General features: G+C 40.0%; 1 protein-coding gene across 1 annotated transcript; it reads right to left on the minus strand.

Moving 5' to 3' along the window:
* Nucleotides 1-1,229: 1,229 nt before the first annotated feature.
* Nucleotides 1,230-15,010, minus strand: ralba (v-ral simian leukemia viral oncogene homolog Ba (ras related)). Its single transcript, XM_026295301.1, has 5 exons — nucleotides 14,888-15,010; nucleotides 4,769-4,970; nucleotides 4,447-4,655; nucleotides 3,157-3,334; nucleotides 1,230-2,979 (listed from the first exon to the last, which is right to left on the minus strand). Exons 2-5 carry the CDS (start codon nucleotides 4,925-4,927, stop codon nucleotides 2,857-2,859), a joined length of 669 nt encoding a protein of 222 aa, XP_026151086.1. The 5' UTR covers nucleotides 4,928-4,970; nucleotides 14,888-15,010; the 3' UTR covers nucleotides 1,230-2,856.
* Nucleotides 15,011-17,227: the final 2,217 nt, after the last annotated feature.

Consider the following 17,227-nt stretch of genomic DNA (forward strand, 5'->3'; position numbering starts at 1 on the left):
AGCCAGTCACATTCCCTTTTTTTAACATAACCAAGATATTTTGTCTTGCTCTACAGAAGAACAAGACACAAAACTATTTTCAAAGTGATATATGGTCAGCCTCTGTCTGGTGATGTAGTCCACCCTGTTTTCACATTGTAAAATGAGTTTCACTGACCCTCATCACCCCCAGGGGTTTAGCAATGAGAGCCCACAACTGGTTCATCTTGCAGGTGATGTTACCCCACTCCTGCCACGTAAGATAAGCCTGTGAGGTTAATAAAAATGGTGGTAGTATATCACTGTCAAATTCAAGAAAAACAGGCCTTTGGCACTCTTTTCTAGATGGCAGCGGAACAATCAATGCAAAGTAAGTAACTGCTGGGTTATTTGACCAAACTGGGACATAGAATGCCCCAAAGGGAACAAGAAATGACAACCATAGCATTTCACTTCGGCTATTAAAGCCGAAGCAACTGTCCAGTAACAGTGTCCTCCCAAAGTGGAGGTCAGGACCCTTAGGGGGGGCATGGAGTTATTGCAGATGGGGTCACGTGGAATGCTTGCGCTGAGCACTGATACCATAAGATGGGCAAGTGTAGGGTCTCAAAAGTATTCTTACCTAAAAAATGGGGTCCAGAAGAAACATTTGGGAACCACTGCACTAAGCAGTCATAGCAGTTCTTCTACCATCCAGTGGAGGGCAGTGTGTAGTCTTCATCTGGGAATCAGCCCCCTTTTAATTCTGTCTTTGCAATTCATCCATCCATCCATCCATCATCTATACCCGCTTATTCCTTAACCAGGGTCACAGGGATCTGCTGGAGCCTATCCCAGCTCTCTTTGGGTGAAAGGCAGGGGTCCACCCTGGACAGGTCACCAGTCCATCACAGGGCCACATAGAGACAAACAACCTCACACACTCACACTCACTCCTATGGGCAATTTAGAATCACCAATCAACCTGACATACATGTTTTTGGACTGTGGGAGGAAACCAGAGTACCTGGAGAAAACCCACACAAGCACAGGGAGAACATGCAAACTCCACACAGAAAGACCGGGTTGCGAACCCAGGACCACTTCGCAAAATAGTTAGACCAAATGTAAATGATATATCATTAAGTTGCATATCACATAAATCTTCTAGTTTGACTCCCAGCCAAGTAACCCCTATCTGGGATCCCCCAGTATAAATCTTTATTTTATGCATTTTTAAAGAAATTTCAGAGATAAAACAATGCCCAGTATTTACAAAGGAAAAAAGCATTTATTCAGCAACACTCTTGTTGCAGAGAGATAGAAGCATATTCACAGTAGTAGGAAATGAACAAAAAAGAGAGGGCATGTTACAAAGAATGGTTTAGGCAGTGGTACAAACATCTTGTTCACTGTAGCACTTAAACACCAGTTAAGAAATTGGCGCACCCACCAAAGTGTCACTCACACAGACACAGAAAGGTATTAGGGTTTCCTGGTAAATGCACATACACTCATTTAATTAACATACATACAGTACATCTACAAACATAGTTCGATTTTTTGGGGAGGTTTTTTGTAATGTTGGCACAAATCATTTAAAGATTTCAAGTGTGACTCCACTCAGGACGAAGTCCAATTCCTAGGTATTGGCAATGTAGTGTTATTTAAAAGAGCAAGGATAAAAGAAAACCAGAGCTTAACAGGATTAACTGGACAATAATGGCATTATGGACAAGAAGCATGATGGCCTCCTGGATTGTCAACATCTGTTTCACAGCACAGAACAAGCAAAGACTTCAACATTCATGTAACACAGGAATGGATCTGCATTGTGGATAAGTGGTGAGTGGAAAAGGCCAGATTACATTAACATGGCAAAGCACCATGATGATAAAGAGCTCTATTCTCTCTTAGCCACCACTTATTTACCTATGATAAAAATACTAAACGCATTACAGCCTAAAAAAAAAAAAAAAAAGGTTAAAATATCTACATGAGGCTCTGTGAGGCTTAGTGATAAATTCCCTCACCAGAAATTGTATGTGATTCATAGTCACAAAAGATCTGACTTTGCAGGCGTGTGCCCCCTGCCCCAAAGAGAATCTTTCTATCTTATGATTGATTTATGAGAACTGTGTGAGGCCTGATAATGGAATAAAATAACCCTGTTTGGCAACAAGCTTACCAATTGCATTGTAAGATTTTTCCTTGGTCGGAAAAATCATGAAATCACAGGATGAACTAAACATTCGTAAAAAACTAAAACTAAAATCTGCCTCGAGGGCTGAAAATTAAAAACATTATATTATGCCCTAAACTTTTAAGAATGCCAGTCTGGACTGAAGCATGCATGAAGAATGCAATCTTCAGCTGTAAAGATCATTGAGTGTTATCACTGATGAATACAAATATGACAGCAGCATTAGAGTTGCTTAGAAATTGATGATTATAGACTCCAGGGTTCTATAATAAGACAGAAAAAATATGCAGGCTAAGATTAAAAGCAGGTGAAGAAATTATGAGCACTGTTTACTTGACGACTCACCAATTCTTGTTAAAAATACACTGAAAGTCAAAGGCAGTATAATCGCTGAGTTAAACAGTAGGAGAATGTCTTGAGCAGCAGAGTTAGTGTCAGCGGCAGTTTGGTCATTGGCTTACTGTGAGCCATCAAGCTCTGCCGTCCGAGTCACAGTCACAACAGTGGTTATCTTCCAATGAAACAGCTATTCAGATTTCATCAATTAAAAATGACAGAAAGCTCTTGCGATTGTTCTCGACACTAAACTAACCAGCTATTAAAAAAGATCAAATTTCATCTGCATGACAATGGATGATCTGCTTTGTTCCCCAGTTTAGGAGGTGTATTGTGGGTTCTTAAGGTCCACAAAGAGTTCAAAGTAAACAGCATCTCTCTTTAAAACTCTTCTTGTTCTTCTTGTTCTTTCCTTTTCCATTTTTGTCTTTGTTTTCTGACATTTTCTTGCCTCGTACTTCACGCATCAGGTCAAAAAATACCTTGGCAGAAAAAAAAAGGAGGAATTTGTTCAGCACTTTTTAATCTTAAACTGTCATTGCATGTAAATATATTACAGAAAATCATACTTTTGGAAATAGAACAAATTATAGTCATTTATGCCAAGTGACTAAGTGTATTAAAACATATCACTAAGTATTTTGTGTGTGTAGATGTACCTTGTCGACATTGGCTCTCGTTTTGGCAGATGTCTCCACATACTGGACACCCCATTCTTCAGCCTTCCCTCGGGCCTCTTCCACCGACACCTGCCGACGCTCCTCCAGGTCAGACTTGTTTCCTACCAGCAGCAGAGGGATCTTGTCCTCTTCTGCCTTCACCCGTAAGATCTGCTCCCTACCGGCACAGAACAGATTTTGCAGCTCTACATGATTCTAGAGTGCTACTGGCTAAAATGTGTGGATTTTGTTCATGCTAAAGATGAAGAGAAACTGTCTAAATATTTCCACAACACGTCCACAGACATGCTTCTCTTACCACAAATATTACATAACCCACTGTACAAATCCCTTCATGATCAAACTCCTTCATACCTTAAAGATCTCATAGAACCATATTATGTCAATAGACCACTTTGCTCTCAGAGTGTAGGTCTACTTGTGGTTCCCAGAGTCTCCAAAAGTAGAATGGGAGGCAGAGCCTTCAGCTATCAAGCTCCTCTCCTGTGGAACCAGCTCCCAGTCTGGGCTCAGGAGGCAGACACTCTCTGTACCTTTAAGGCTAGACTTAAAACCTTCCTCTTTGACAAAGCATATAGTTAGGGCTGGCTTCAGGTAACCCTGAACCATCCCTTAGTTATGCTGCTATAGGCCTAGACTGCCCGAGGACCATCAGTGCACTGAGCTCCCCTACCCTAACCGTCCCCTCCCTTCCCTTCCCCTCTCCTCCCCCCTCACATGTATATTCCACCATTGAATGTCACTAACCTTGTGCTCTCTCTCTCCCCTAGTTTGAGCTCTCTCCCTCTCTCACTGTTCTCTCCCTGTACCTTCTGCAGGGGTCCCTGGTCCTGGAGCTGTATATTGCTGATGTGCAGTTACTGGCCGCACCAACCTGCAGTGTCTATTTATTGTTTATTGTTGCTGTTCTTTTCTCTCTCCTCTATCCACTCACCCCAACCGGTCGAGGCAGATGGCCGCCCAAACTGAGCCTGGTTCTGCTGGAGGCTTGTGTTTGCTCATAAGGGATTTGTTGTAGTTTTTTCTTTTTTGTAAAGTGCCTTGAGATGATTGTATTGTGATTTGGCGCTATACAAATAAAATTGAACTGAACTGAATTGAACAGAAAACCATTAAAGCAAAGCTGGGGTGTAGATTCTATTTTCTAAATGACGACGATTTTCTCAGTGCTGAAGGTTTGATATGTAAGTAAATGTTGACATCAATATAGAAGAATTTGTTCTCTTCTCAGAGTGAAGTGGCAATAAGTGTACATGTTTGCATCAGTACCTGAACTCAGCAGTAGCAGTGAAGGACTCGTGCTCTGTAATAGAGAAGACGAGTAAAAAGCCCTCCCCACTGCGAAAATAGTTGTCCCTGATGGCAGCGTAGTCTTCCTGGCCCGCTGTATCCAGGATGTCGATCTGGACCTCCTCCCCATCCAGAACAACCTTCTTCCTGTAGCTGTCTGCCTTGGTGGGCTCATAGTCCTCTACAAACTGGGGAAGAAAAGATGAAGTTCTTTACATGTTGTCAAGATTAGCATTTACATTACAGCTGCATGTGCATCAATAAAGTCAATTATAGGCAGTAAGTTGTTGTGATGACTCACCTCATCATACATGAACTGCAGTGTAAGGGCTGACTTCCCCACACCTCCACTGCCTACCATTATTACCTTGTGCAGTGCCAGAGAGCTCTGGTTTTTACTTTTACTGGTAGCCATCACTGGATTCTTCTTTGCGTCTCTCTCACACACACACACACACATGCGTGAACACACTTCTCTGCATCCAAACACTCCCCGACACAACCTGTGAATGATAAAAGTGGAAAGATGTCAGTGTCTACGGTGAATAGCCTCTATACATAGAAAGCAAAGGTATGTGGGCCTAGTTCAGGGACAGATGGCAGTTGTTACTTCATAGCTTTTACTATGACTGTAACTTGCTGTGCCAAGGCTTTAGGCTTTGCTCCAAACAATCTTGAATTCTAACCCGCACACATTAAAGTGCCAAATTGCCTGCTCATGCATCCTAGCACTTTATAAAGTTCGCCATCAAAAGGTCACCGCAAATGATCAGAAGTAATGAAGCTATAATTCTCTCCAATCCAAGACGGCATTTTGAATGCATTAAGGTAGGGCATCACGGGCTGAACTCATTCAAAATAAGATAGACTGGTCATCTATCTGCTCTCTAATCTCTGTCCTCAAGGAGGTGAAAGCTCAGAGTCAATTGCCTTAGCCTTGACTTCACAATATCTTTTATCTGTTGGACACAACTTTGACTTGAGTTCAAATAACTGACCACAGCATAAATGCCTGTCTAGCAATGTGTATATGAAAAGTCAGTAAGATTACAACTGACTTAAAATGTGTTGTCACTATGGTTTCCCTTTTCAAGCAATAAAGGACAGTTCCTAGTTGTTTGCTAGTCACATTTTAATATATAGAGTTGATTTTCTGGCTTTTCTGTTCTTCCTTAAAACTTTAAAGCAGATACCCTCATTTTAATTTTTATCCTACCGAAGCTTTCGGTCTCTGCAGGTAACTAGTAGTTAGTATTTCAAAAGTAAAAGCATTTGAGGGTCCACCTGTAGTAAAAGAAAAAATGTTACCCAGCAGTAGTAGCACACGTAGTAGCAGTAGCAGCATGCACAACAACATGGTTTCTGTACAACAGGTTAACTCATCTGTGGAAAATGCAACTGATGGTCCTACTGCAAAGTAACGATGATATATTTGTAGTGGTGTCGGCTGACGTCACCAGAAAAATGACTGGATATTGACAAAAATGAAAACAGCCACTGATGGGAGTTTTATTGGCTGTTTGATGGCTGTTTCCTTCAGAGACTGACTCTGGCATTTCAGCTTTTATTGCAACAGTCGATAGTTTTAAACCAATGACCGAAAATGTGACAAGCATAACATCCTGTAGATCTGTGTCACAGGATGCATTCTCGGCCTCTGAGACTGTCTCTAAGAGATTAACCAAATAGCCAATATCCTGCGTTCGTATGATGCAGCAGAAATCTAAGGCCATTGCCTTGTAAAACTGCCTACTGACGCAATTCTACTGACTACTGTTGATTAACGCTAAAGACATTCAGTTTTCATGAGTTACTCCTCAGTTTGAGGTGTTGGCAGTCATTGTTCTTAACAAGCCTCCTCCCTTGGCAATCGTGTTGGACAAGTCAACAATCAGCAATCACTGTAACTCAACAACCAGACATATTCTCGACTCACTATGAGCTATGTACACTCACACAGCTGAGCATCTGACAGATACATGTAACTACAAACTTATGTCACCTCGAGCTGAGAACCAGTCAAGCCGTTGTGACAGATGTGGTATCCTAAAAACTTCTGTCAGATTACTCAGTGCTGTTGTTGTCATGGGAAGCAACTTTATCTTTTTCTTTACTTCTGCCCCATATCGTTTCATCTCTACCAGTAGAAATATTCTTCCATCCTCTTGGAATATCATTGCAGCACTGAGCTGCTTCGTAGCTTCGTAAACAACTCCAACTCTCTTGATTTTATGTTTTCACATTAAGGTTTTCAATATAAAATGTATAGAAATGTACCAGGTAAATTCACATAAGCGCTGGTGTGAAAAGCAGAGGCAACACCACCTGAATGTGAGGTTTTGTTGCAATGTCCGAAATCAACCTCCACTTCCACTTCCAGTGGAGGTTGATTTGCAGTAACTATGCCATGCATGCTGAAAATGTGGCATCATGGTTGCACTCTCTCTGACCAGGAAATCTGACCTGTGCTCTTCCTGTCTTTGTTACCAGTAACCAGGCCAGTGAAAAGACTCACAGGAAGGATAGCCACACAAACACACACAATTACAAACTGACAGAACGTATACCAAACTCAGTACTGATGCACAGCAATCATTATTTAAATTATTCACTTGTAACCCACTTCCCTGTGCGCATGTACACACAGTATCCAATAGTATGAATAAAACCATCACACCATCAAAAAAACAACAACAAAAAAAAAAAATATATATATATATATTTTTTTTTTTTTTTTTAAACACAAAAAAGTGCTTAGTACAGACATTCCAAAGGAAGTCTGAGACAGACATTACAGGAGGGGTCCTTTCACATTTCCAGCAGCTGCACTTCAACACAAGTACAGGGCTAAAATGAACAGCACTGGAAAAACAGGAATTAATATTTAGGCCTGACCCAGAAATGGAACTGGAGTCCGCTTGGTCCTGGTCTTTTTTTCGAGGATGTCGGCTTACGGAGAAAGTGGGGGTATGGTTTGACAGACCCTTCTGGTTGCTAAACTTATGAAATATAGATGACATCAGTGCAGTGTGGGCTGCATTAAGATTCCCTTTGGTGAATGGGCCACTGTTCCCTCCCTACTAACACTTTAGAAGGTTTGCACCAAGTTTTGCCAAGACTCACACAGATAAAAGATTACAGCAAACAGATAAAGCCAAGTGGTCTGTCACTGAACCCTCCATCATGTGTACAGAAGCTGCGAGTTTAACTCATACAAAAACCAGTATATGCTGAGGGAAGAAGAAGTGAATTTATGTGCATGTGGAAATTGATATCTGAGCTGTAGTTGCAGAAAACCTGATGACTGTCTCTCTTTGCATTCCTGAAGACACAGGAGTGAGGGGATTACCCGCACCCATCTAATGTAGAAAGCAGCAGCTTTTCTGGACAACAACCCTCTAAATTCCAAGCATCTGAGAGTGTGTAAGTGGATCTGAGTGGTGCAGCACAGATGCCACGTGCATATCCAGAGGTTAAAGGATGTGATGTCATTTGGGGGGGGGGGGGGGGGACCATAAAATACTTTTAAAAATATTGTGACATCCAACATAATTGCACAACTCTTACACCACTAACCTTTGCTGTAACCTCCCCTTCTGCAAGCAAAACAAAACACCCTGCTAATGACCCAGCTGAAATTCAAATTCTAGCTATGTCCCATCTAATTTCTGCCACACCAGGATGTTTTTCTATTCCGGTAAATGTAAAGGGAGAGCTGCACCCTCTTAGCCATCACAATAGCATAACAGCTTGCTGTGGCCAATACAAAATATGCCAGATGAATTACCACAGTCATGAGGTATGTGTAAGAATGGATCAACAGTAAACAACAACAGAGGCACTGCAGAAATATATGTAGACAATAGCAGTGATAGGAGTCGATACCAGTGAAAATTACAAAATTATTTGACCTACTGAAAAAAGAAAAACGATGGTATATGGCAAAAAGCCAGAAACTTTCAAAGCATAGAGGAAGAAACTTTCAAAAAGCACCCCACATTGCATACTAAGAACTGTTAGCCAGGAGAATGCACAGAGGAGCCTTTGACGAAACTGGGCAGTTAACTCCTCTCTGTTAAATCCTTCCTACTTAAGCAATACTAAGTTGGCTGGCTTTTCAAATACATCTCTATTCTAAACCGTTTCCTTTCTTATTGCAAATGAAACACAAAATGTATTCACTGATCCCCTTGGTCTCACGACTCATGCAAAACATCACACTATGCTGTCCTACTGTACTGTATATGGAGAGCATATACATTATTACATAATGGTATAGTCATTCAAATAGAGTGTGATACTATGCACAGATGTCTTTCCTATCTGATACCAACAACAGTCTTATCAAAACTTTCAAATTACCTAATCATTCCCATTCCATGGGTCTGATGCAGGGGGGATGAAAAGAAGAGGTCTTTCGTAAACGACTAGGGTGAGAGGCTTTGAATTATGGCCAGAAACTGGACACAGAGAAAACCCACATAGATTGAGTGAAATCATGCAAAGAACACACAGAAAGGCCCTTGGTCGAACCTAGAACTTCCATGTGGTGAGGTGACAGTGGTAACCACTGCATCACTCTACCACTCAATGTATTATTTGATTTTAAATAACACATGAAAATGCAATGGGGAAAAATAACGGGACTCAACCTAATGTTTCGTAGCAGGCCATTTTGAGGCAATCACTGCAGTCAAGCTCTTTTGTAGCTCTTAATGAGACTTGTACACTTTTCAACTGGTAAATTCACCCCAGTCTCGATGAGCAAACTGCTCTAGTTCTCTCAGGTTTGATGGGGGGAGCCCTATCCCAACACTGAGTTTTAGCTCTTTCCATAGTGTTCAACTGGATTAAGATCAGAACATGTAGCAGGTGACTTCAGAATGGGCCAATGTGTTCTTTTCATTGTTCTTGGTGCCTTTCGATGTACATTTTGGATTATGATCCTATGGCATAAGTATTAATAACCATTGGATTTAATTGGATAGATTGACACTGATACACCATAACAGCCCCATAATATAACTGAGCCTTCTCCACGTTTCACACTGGGGATGGTGCTTTCTTGCCTTTGAAAGCACAATATTTTTTCCTATAAACAAAGAGCTGATTTGACTAAAAAGCTCTTATTTTATGTATCCAAAGAACATTCTTCTATAGAAGCATTGTGGTTGGTCAACATGCATTTTAGTGAATTCTAAGGGTATTTTCCATGAAGCTTGGCAAGTACTTCCTTATCTCTTCAAATGGCTCTCTTCTGTTTTTTCTCTTATCCATATTTAGTGTGTTGCATTGGCTACTGCAGGCTACAGTAGAAGATACTGAATACACAAGAATTTAGAAGAATTTCTTTTCCCATCTTGTCTGTTTTATTGGCAAACCAAAGATGACAGGTATACAAGACAAAAAAAAAACTGACCATTGTTTCAATGAGGTCTAAGGATACCAACATTTAGCCACATCTGTATTTCCCAGATGTCCACTAATTATCACTAACTTGCTATTGTTCATTTGCTTGATGAAAAACACAATAAACCATGACAGTACCAAGGAAAAGTCCATCTAAAATCCCCTGCTATTACTCTTCATTACAGGTCAGACGCGCTCTGTCCAGGCTGTTACACTCACTCGGCAATGTTTTATTTCCATCCTGGAACAACACAGCATGCCGTTATAGATTAAACACAACAGACATAAGAGAGAGCAGGGGGAGAGAAGTGCTCTGTGAAATCCTCCTGTCTTCATCACTAAAACATACATAAATTGCCACATAGGAAAACATTTACAGGTTGAGACATCTCTCTCACTGCATGTTGGTGAAATGATGCATTGTCAGGAAGAGTACAGGGAACATTCAGAGTGCAGGTTGGGAAAAAGAGGTTGGGTCAGGCATTGAGAGAGATTTCAAAGCTCTCAACGCTAGGCTTATCCTCTACATCCCCAAATCATGTACCACACACCGCATCACATGACAAACTCAATTTGTCAGGCTCAGGATACTGGCATGATAAAACTGTGATAGTATGGTACAGAGAAAACTGAAACCTCTCATTCAAAAAGTTTTGATGTTAACAGATTTGCAAAAATGTTTAAAAACTAATTTTCACTGGTCACCAAAAGTTATTGAGCTCAACTTCAAACGCCACTGACATGGAAAAATGCCACTGTTTTCCATTTCAAAATAAATCTACAACACAATAGTGTACAAAAGGGGAGGTATTTATGTACTCTCCGAAGCAAACATATATCTGTGGCTGTGATACACAGCTGTGAGACAGCCTACACATGCAGCCACCCCAACAGAAAAGGGTGAACAAACCTGTGAGCACTGCATGCCTGCAGTGGATTAAGAGGAACTGATGCATCACAAAAGTTGAATTATCATAGCGTTCTGTAAGACATATTTGCATAACTTCTTCCTCTTCTAAGAAAGAGGATGGAGTGCTTTTCATAATTGGTCCCTTATACCTAGCAATCACATAATCTGTATGTGTGCTAGTATGTCAAATTGGCTGCCTCAGGGGGAGAATAAAATCTCACTCTACCCTTAATGTAATTACTTTCCCTGTAAGTGAAAACATGTGTAATTGTCTGATTCACACATCCTGGAAATGTGTTGGGAATTCCTACCAATAATCAATTCTTAATTCCTCATCTCTGCTTCATATAGTAATTAGAGGACAGTCACACAAAATATATAAACCTCCTTTTCTCCCTACAGACAAACAGCAGACAATTGATGGCAGCTTGCTATGCACTTATCTCAATCACTATCTCCTGCACATAATCACTCACTTTACAAATCCAGTAAATACAGTCTTACACTGCATTTCAGACCTTGTCCTTGCCAAGATCATTAGCAGATAGTTTTCTGACGCCAGTGACATTACACAGCAAGAACCCAGGTCATTCAGGAAGGTCATCAGAAAATGAAAAACTGATCAGAAAAGCAGATGGAGCACAGTGACATGACCTAAGTAGATTGTGTCCAAAACAATGAAATTAAACCCTAGTGACAAATGTTTGTCATACTCTTGATAAATAGCAGCAATAAAAAGAAACCACATAGGTGAGTGCTAAGAAAATCAGAGTAAAGACAAAGAAATAATTAGTGCAAACTGATAAACATCTATGGCAACTAGAGAGCAAGAATGTGAGGCCAGTTCAGCCTCATTCACAAGACCTTTCCCTCTCTTTAAAGTCACATCTTGTTAGGTCTAAAACTATGCAGAAAGGTAAATCTTAGCCAGAATTATACACAATCCAGCTGTGTTGGCATTTGAATGCAGTGACTAAAACGTCGGTCATGTTTCTTTGTTAGGCTGGATTTCACTGGATATTTTTTACTTCCTGTGATGGCCCAACTGTTGTTTCAGGCTTTTTCCTGTAAAGTATGAAATGGCAAATAAAACAGCCACCAATAGCTCCAAAACAAAACCTCTGCAAAACACAGAGCCCTACAGGAATGCAAATCCTTATCTGTATTTGTTTCCTTGAACACATGGTGATTGTGCTGAAATCGCCGTTTAGTTTACTAACTGTTTACAAGAGGTGGACTTCAGATCATTCCAGACATGTTACTCAGCAACACTTGCTAACTTGCTGTCTTGAACCTTGAATTATCACATGTTGTGGCAGAGCTTGCCTCTCTTTGGGTACTGAGAGTCTAGTCTGGGATTCAATGATTATCTCAAACTGCACCACAAAATATGCTATAATTAATTCAGACATGTTTAATTCACCTCAGCAGGTCTGTGAGAGGCCCAAAGCATCTGAGTAGTTTCGATATTTAGTCTTTACAAACCTCATAATACAAGACAATACAAGACTTATGAGGAAGTAATCCTTATACACATAAGCCACCTTTGCCTCATCATTTTCATATACTGCAGTTTCACTGACTGACACCATTTCTAATTACTCAATCTGATGAGCGGGGGTGATCACCCTTTTGATGTGGTAGTTGACAGCAAAGGCACTGAAAAGGATTTGACAAAGATCACCCGGTCAGGAATCAAACTACAGACATTGTGAACGGAATTATGTGGTATAGGCCTTAACCATTCTGCCCCTAGATGTCTCAGTACTGTCACATCTGTCAAAAACAAACAACTGTATCGTCCAGGCTATAAGTTGCACGTTTTTTTTTTTGGTTTTTAAATACTCCCCTGGCTTGAAGCGACCTATATGTTTATATTTACAGTCATTTTGTCAAGTAGTCACTAGCGTTAGATGGTAGCCTGGCCAGCCTGACTAACTCCTTTCTTAGCAAAAGAATGTTGGTCTGGACCCCCTGCCTTAGGACGTTTTTTCCTCCAGCTTCAAATAAGCTAGGCCTATCACACGTTTATCTGCAATGGGGTGGGCTTCTTGTATCACTTGTTTATAAAGTTTCTCAATGTCAGTCTTAAGTCCGCAAATCTTTGAACAACTGGCTTCTGCTGTTTACTCCGTTCGAAAATATGCACAGAACTGGTGATAACAGCATGTATTCTCATTTTTTATGAAAAAAAAAAAAAAACGACAACAGTCATTCACTACCATCTCTACTCTAGCGCATGCTATGTTGGATTAACATTAGGTTTGTCTGTTAGCAACACGAGAGAGGATTTTTTTATGTTAAGGCTGCATTGGTAAAAGCGACTTATATTCCGGTGCAACTTATAGTCTGGAAAATACGGTACATATGGTGCAGCAGGGGTGCCCAATCCTGGTCTTCGAGGACCATTGTGGGGACATTGACCATTGTCCCCTCTCTACCCACTGCTGGGTAGAGAGCAGTGGGTACAGTTCATCTAATTAGAAGCTGGGGATACCATTTCACTTTGTCTTCCCTCACTTCCACCCTCATCTGAGATGGTATCTTCCAGATTCTAATGGACTGAACACACCTGATCCCGGTAATCAGTAGTGGGTAGGGCAGGGATAGTTGAAAAACAAGCAGGACAGTGGCCCTCAAGAACCAGGATTGGGCACTCTTGGCCTAAGGGATGAATTACAAAATGCTGTGTTTATTTATTAAAGATGAAAAAAGATGAGAAAAAAAAAAAGAAATGCTTAGGGATTTTTTAGGCTGTTTTGTTTTAAGCCATTTTAATCTTGTGGCAAATGATGAATTATATATGTCACTTTACTCTGATTCCATAAAAGAGTTGGTACTGTTTGTACTGTACTGTAAATGCAATGTGCAATTGAATTTAGTACACTATCCCTATTCCCTTGGACCTGTCTCTTAGCAAAAAAAAAGGTCTGTACAGGTGAAAAGAGTAGCCTACACTAATTTGCTAAACGAAACATCGCTAAACATAACAGTCACTCTCTCTCTCTCACACACACACACACACACACACACACACACACACACACACACACACACAAAACTTGCTGTCCAATACCCTCAGATAAAAAGCTGCTGTATATATGTAAACATTCTAATGCGTTTCTGTTTTAAGACACACTACCCACAAAGCAATCTTTTGAAAAAAAAGATAACAGCTACCAAAGAAGGGTCCAGAGACCACTGGACACCTCGGTAGCTTTAACTTCATGCTTTCATTTAGTAGATTAGACTGATCAGAGGAAATAGCTTCTGCTGATATCAGCACTCTGCCACAATTAACAGACACATGACTGTCATGGAAAAAAACACACTATTAGTTTGTACAGTGTTATTTTAGAACCTGGCAGCACTGCTGACAAACAGCTGAAGAAACCAGCGGACGACCTGGGTGTGTCAAACCCTTAGATGGAAAACTTTTCACCACAATACACTCAAGAGTAATTCCCGACAGGAATATTAATTAAGCTACAGTAGTTAGCTAATAATAACCACCAATAATCGAGTGTCGGTTGAAAATAAACCCTCTGCAATCCTAACAGTATAAAACACGTAGTGTACAATTACAGTAGCTACCTAACTACCGTTATCTACGGTCATAAGCTAACATCAGCTGACCGTCCTCATGGCACGGATCATACACACGACTCCCGTTACTGCTCAAAACTTACCGCAGCACTACGATACCACTAAATGTATAAAACACATACAAGCACATGAGGAAAAGGTGCCCTCAAATTAGCGCAAGTGCACACATACTAAGGCTAACCAGCGCCGAACACCGGATAGCTAACGTTAACCTAACGATAAATTACCGATGATTGTTAACGTGACGTCTTGCGCTGATGTTTTTTTTACATACATGCACAGGTGACCGCTAATTAAACAGAAACACTGCCGCTATGAAATATTTAAACTATTCACTGGCATCCAAGACGAATTTATTTGCGCCCATTTTACGTTAAACGGTTAACTATTACCCCTGTGGTCGCTCGTCCTTCCAACAGGTGAGGTTTTTGTGTCAGTCGGGGTTAACAAACTCATAGTTAGCTCTACTTTGCTAAGAAATTTCTGAAACCTTACCAAACCACGACTGGTATCTGTGCCTTTGGCGAGTAGCTATCGTGATGGTCGAGTTAACAGAGCATACTGGCTCTCGAAACCGCTCCTGCAACGAAAGCCCCACCTCCCGGATGTGACGCGACGTGACGTCACTACCGCCACTCGTTCAGCCTGTCATTGTTCGATTTTCACAGAGGCAGAAACAAATACATCGTTGCCTCTCTCATTGCTATAAAATATAACTATTTAAACTTTGTCAGACTAATATTGATATGGCGGTTTTCAAAGCTGATGCAAGGCTGCCATTGTTTTGGTTTTATTTGTTGATTAATTTGCCTGTTGTTGTCTTCAGATGCATGTCTTACCATAAGTCTAAAAAACTAGGCTATTAAATTCACTTAGTTCTATAGCTGTTATCCTCTAAACTGAACCATGTTCTGTAGTGTTGGGTTTGTAAATATCTATAGCACAGAAATTAAAAAAAGGATTTTTTACAGCCTGCAGCATATCGTGGAAATTGGTTAGTAAAACCAAAGATATCTGGCTATGTACCATTTAAGACTCCTCTGGGTCCAATTTCAAAATAACCAATGAAAATGTTTGCACTCAAAATTCCCCAAAATACTAACACCTTGGTACAGCTGCCTTTTAGTGGGTATGTACAAAATGCTTGTGTAGCCTATTTGTTTCTCAGACATAGCAGCAAAATATGATAGAAGACACCATGATATCCAGCAATAGTCTCTGAGTGAGCTGCTTCACTGCTCCTGTATGAATATAGCAAAAGTTTCTTTAGTTAGTTTCTTGTATTTTTTTTAGTTAAACTGGAAACCCAAAGACACTTATGATAATACTTTGGCCTACTTTTAATCATATAAAAAGGAATTCTCAAATTGAGCTAGTAAATTTCATGTCGTTTATAATGTGTAATGGCATACACAATGCAGTTATTTATACTTATGTAAGAGTATATTATCTGACCCCAAATGAGGAGACAGAAGTGCAAACAATAAATCCATCTCTGGTAATGGAACAATAGTATTTTAGATTATATTTGTAGGATTGACTAAAAACCTTCCTGTCCTAACAAATTCTGTTTACACAGGTATGTAGACCATTGGCCTTAAAGATGGAAAATGAAGGTTGGCATATGCCGCATTCTTTTCATGTCTCAGCCCTCAAAGGTGCTTTGTGCTCATTTTTTATACCCTGGAGGTTTTTCTTCACATATGTTTGATGTGGATGTTGGATTTGAACAGAAAAAAACATAAAACACAATATTGATGAAAGATTCAGTTAAAGAAATGATTATATAATTTTTCACAGTGTGAATACAAAGTGCTTCCATACAGCAAAAAAAGCATCTATGTAAAATTTGAACTTTGTTAACAGGATTATTAAGCAAAAACTTGTGTACATGTAGACAAGGTATTACATTAACTACTTCTACACATAATTGTAGCATTGAAGAAATGTAATAGACTGATATTATTGACCCCGTTGCCCTAACGGATGCACTGTTTATATCCAATGTCCCCCCGTGGCATTAATGAGGATTTGTACCATTTCGCTACTGGTTTTCCCACTTTGTTCTTGGTCTTGCTACAGTTTTATGTTCCGAGACCAGGCTGAGTAATGAATGGCATTATGATCCAGGTTTGCCTCAACAGCTCCACTTTGCTTTTTGTGTCTCTGCAGAGGTAATGGTGCGATTCATTTAATACACCTCTGAGTATAGATGTTAAGAATTCCTTAGTTCTGTGCCATACAAATGTTTATGGACTCTCTCACCTTGCTGCTATTAGGAAAGAAGAAAAATAAATTGAAGAACAGCATATTGTGAGTCCAGGCCTTTGTATTTTTACTACCTTTAAGTAACACCATAAAATTAGCTTGCAATAGTAAACAGACAGCTCAACATTACTCTAAGCTGAGACAGCAGACTGTGCCGAAGATTTCCTGTCCCAGCCAGAAAATGATGTAGTTGCTACCATTATGTAGTTGAAAAAGAGCCATTCTACCAGAACTACCAATCCTGTAAGTGGGTCATGTTTTTATAACTTGAGCAGCTTATTATTCTTAGTCAATAAGTTTGTTGTAATTACTAATTTCAATATTTAACATAGTTTTACTGCTCTCTGACAACAAATTGTAGTCTCTCCATAAGCATCTTATCATTTTATAAATGTGCTTATGGTTAAGTTAAAAAAGACAAGGTCAATGTAAACATAATTACCTTAACACCATGAGATATACACATACCCACACTGCTAAAGTGCGTTGGTGGCATTATATAAATAATGCACCACTTACACATCTCTACATTACTACATTGAGTTTATATATTTTATTTTATTCATG

Source organism: Mastacembelus armatus, chromosome 21, assembly GCF_900324485.2.
Source record: "Mastacembelus armatus chromosome 21, fMasArm1.2, whole genome shotgun sequence".
Classification (NCBI taxonomy): domain Eukaryota; kingdom Metazoa; phylum Chordata; class Actinopteri; order Synbranchiformes; family Mastacembelidae; genus Mastacembelus; species Mastacembelus armatus.

What these genes read in the sequence shown, in the direction of transcription:
- ralba (XM_026295301.1), bottom strand. Translation starts at nt 4,927, where the DNA reads ATGTGTGTGTGTGTGTGTGAGAGAGACGCAAAGAAGAATCCAGTGATG. An exon ending in ACTGCTACTGCTGAGTTCAG is followed by an intron (nt 3,335 to 4,446) that starts GTACTGATGCAA and finishes CTGTGCCGGTAG; the next exon opens with GGAGCAGATCTTACGGGTGA. An exon ending in CGAGAGCCAATGTCGACAAG is followed by an intron (nt 2,980 to 3,156) that starts GTACATCTACAC and finishes TTTTCTGCCAAG; the next exon opens with GTATTTTTTGACCTGATGCG.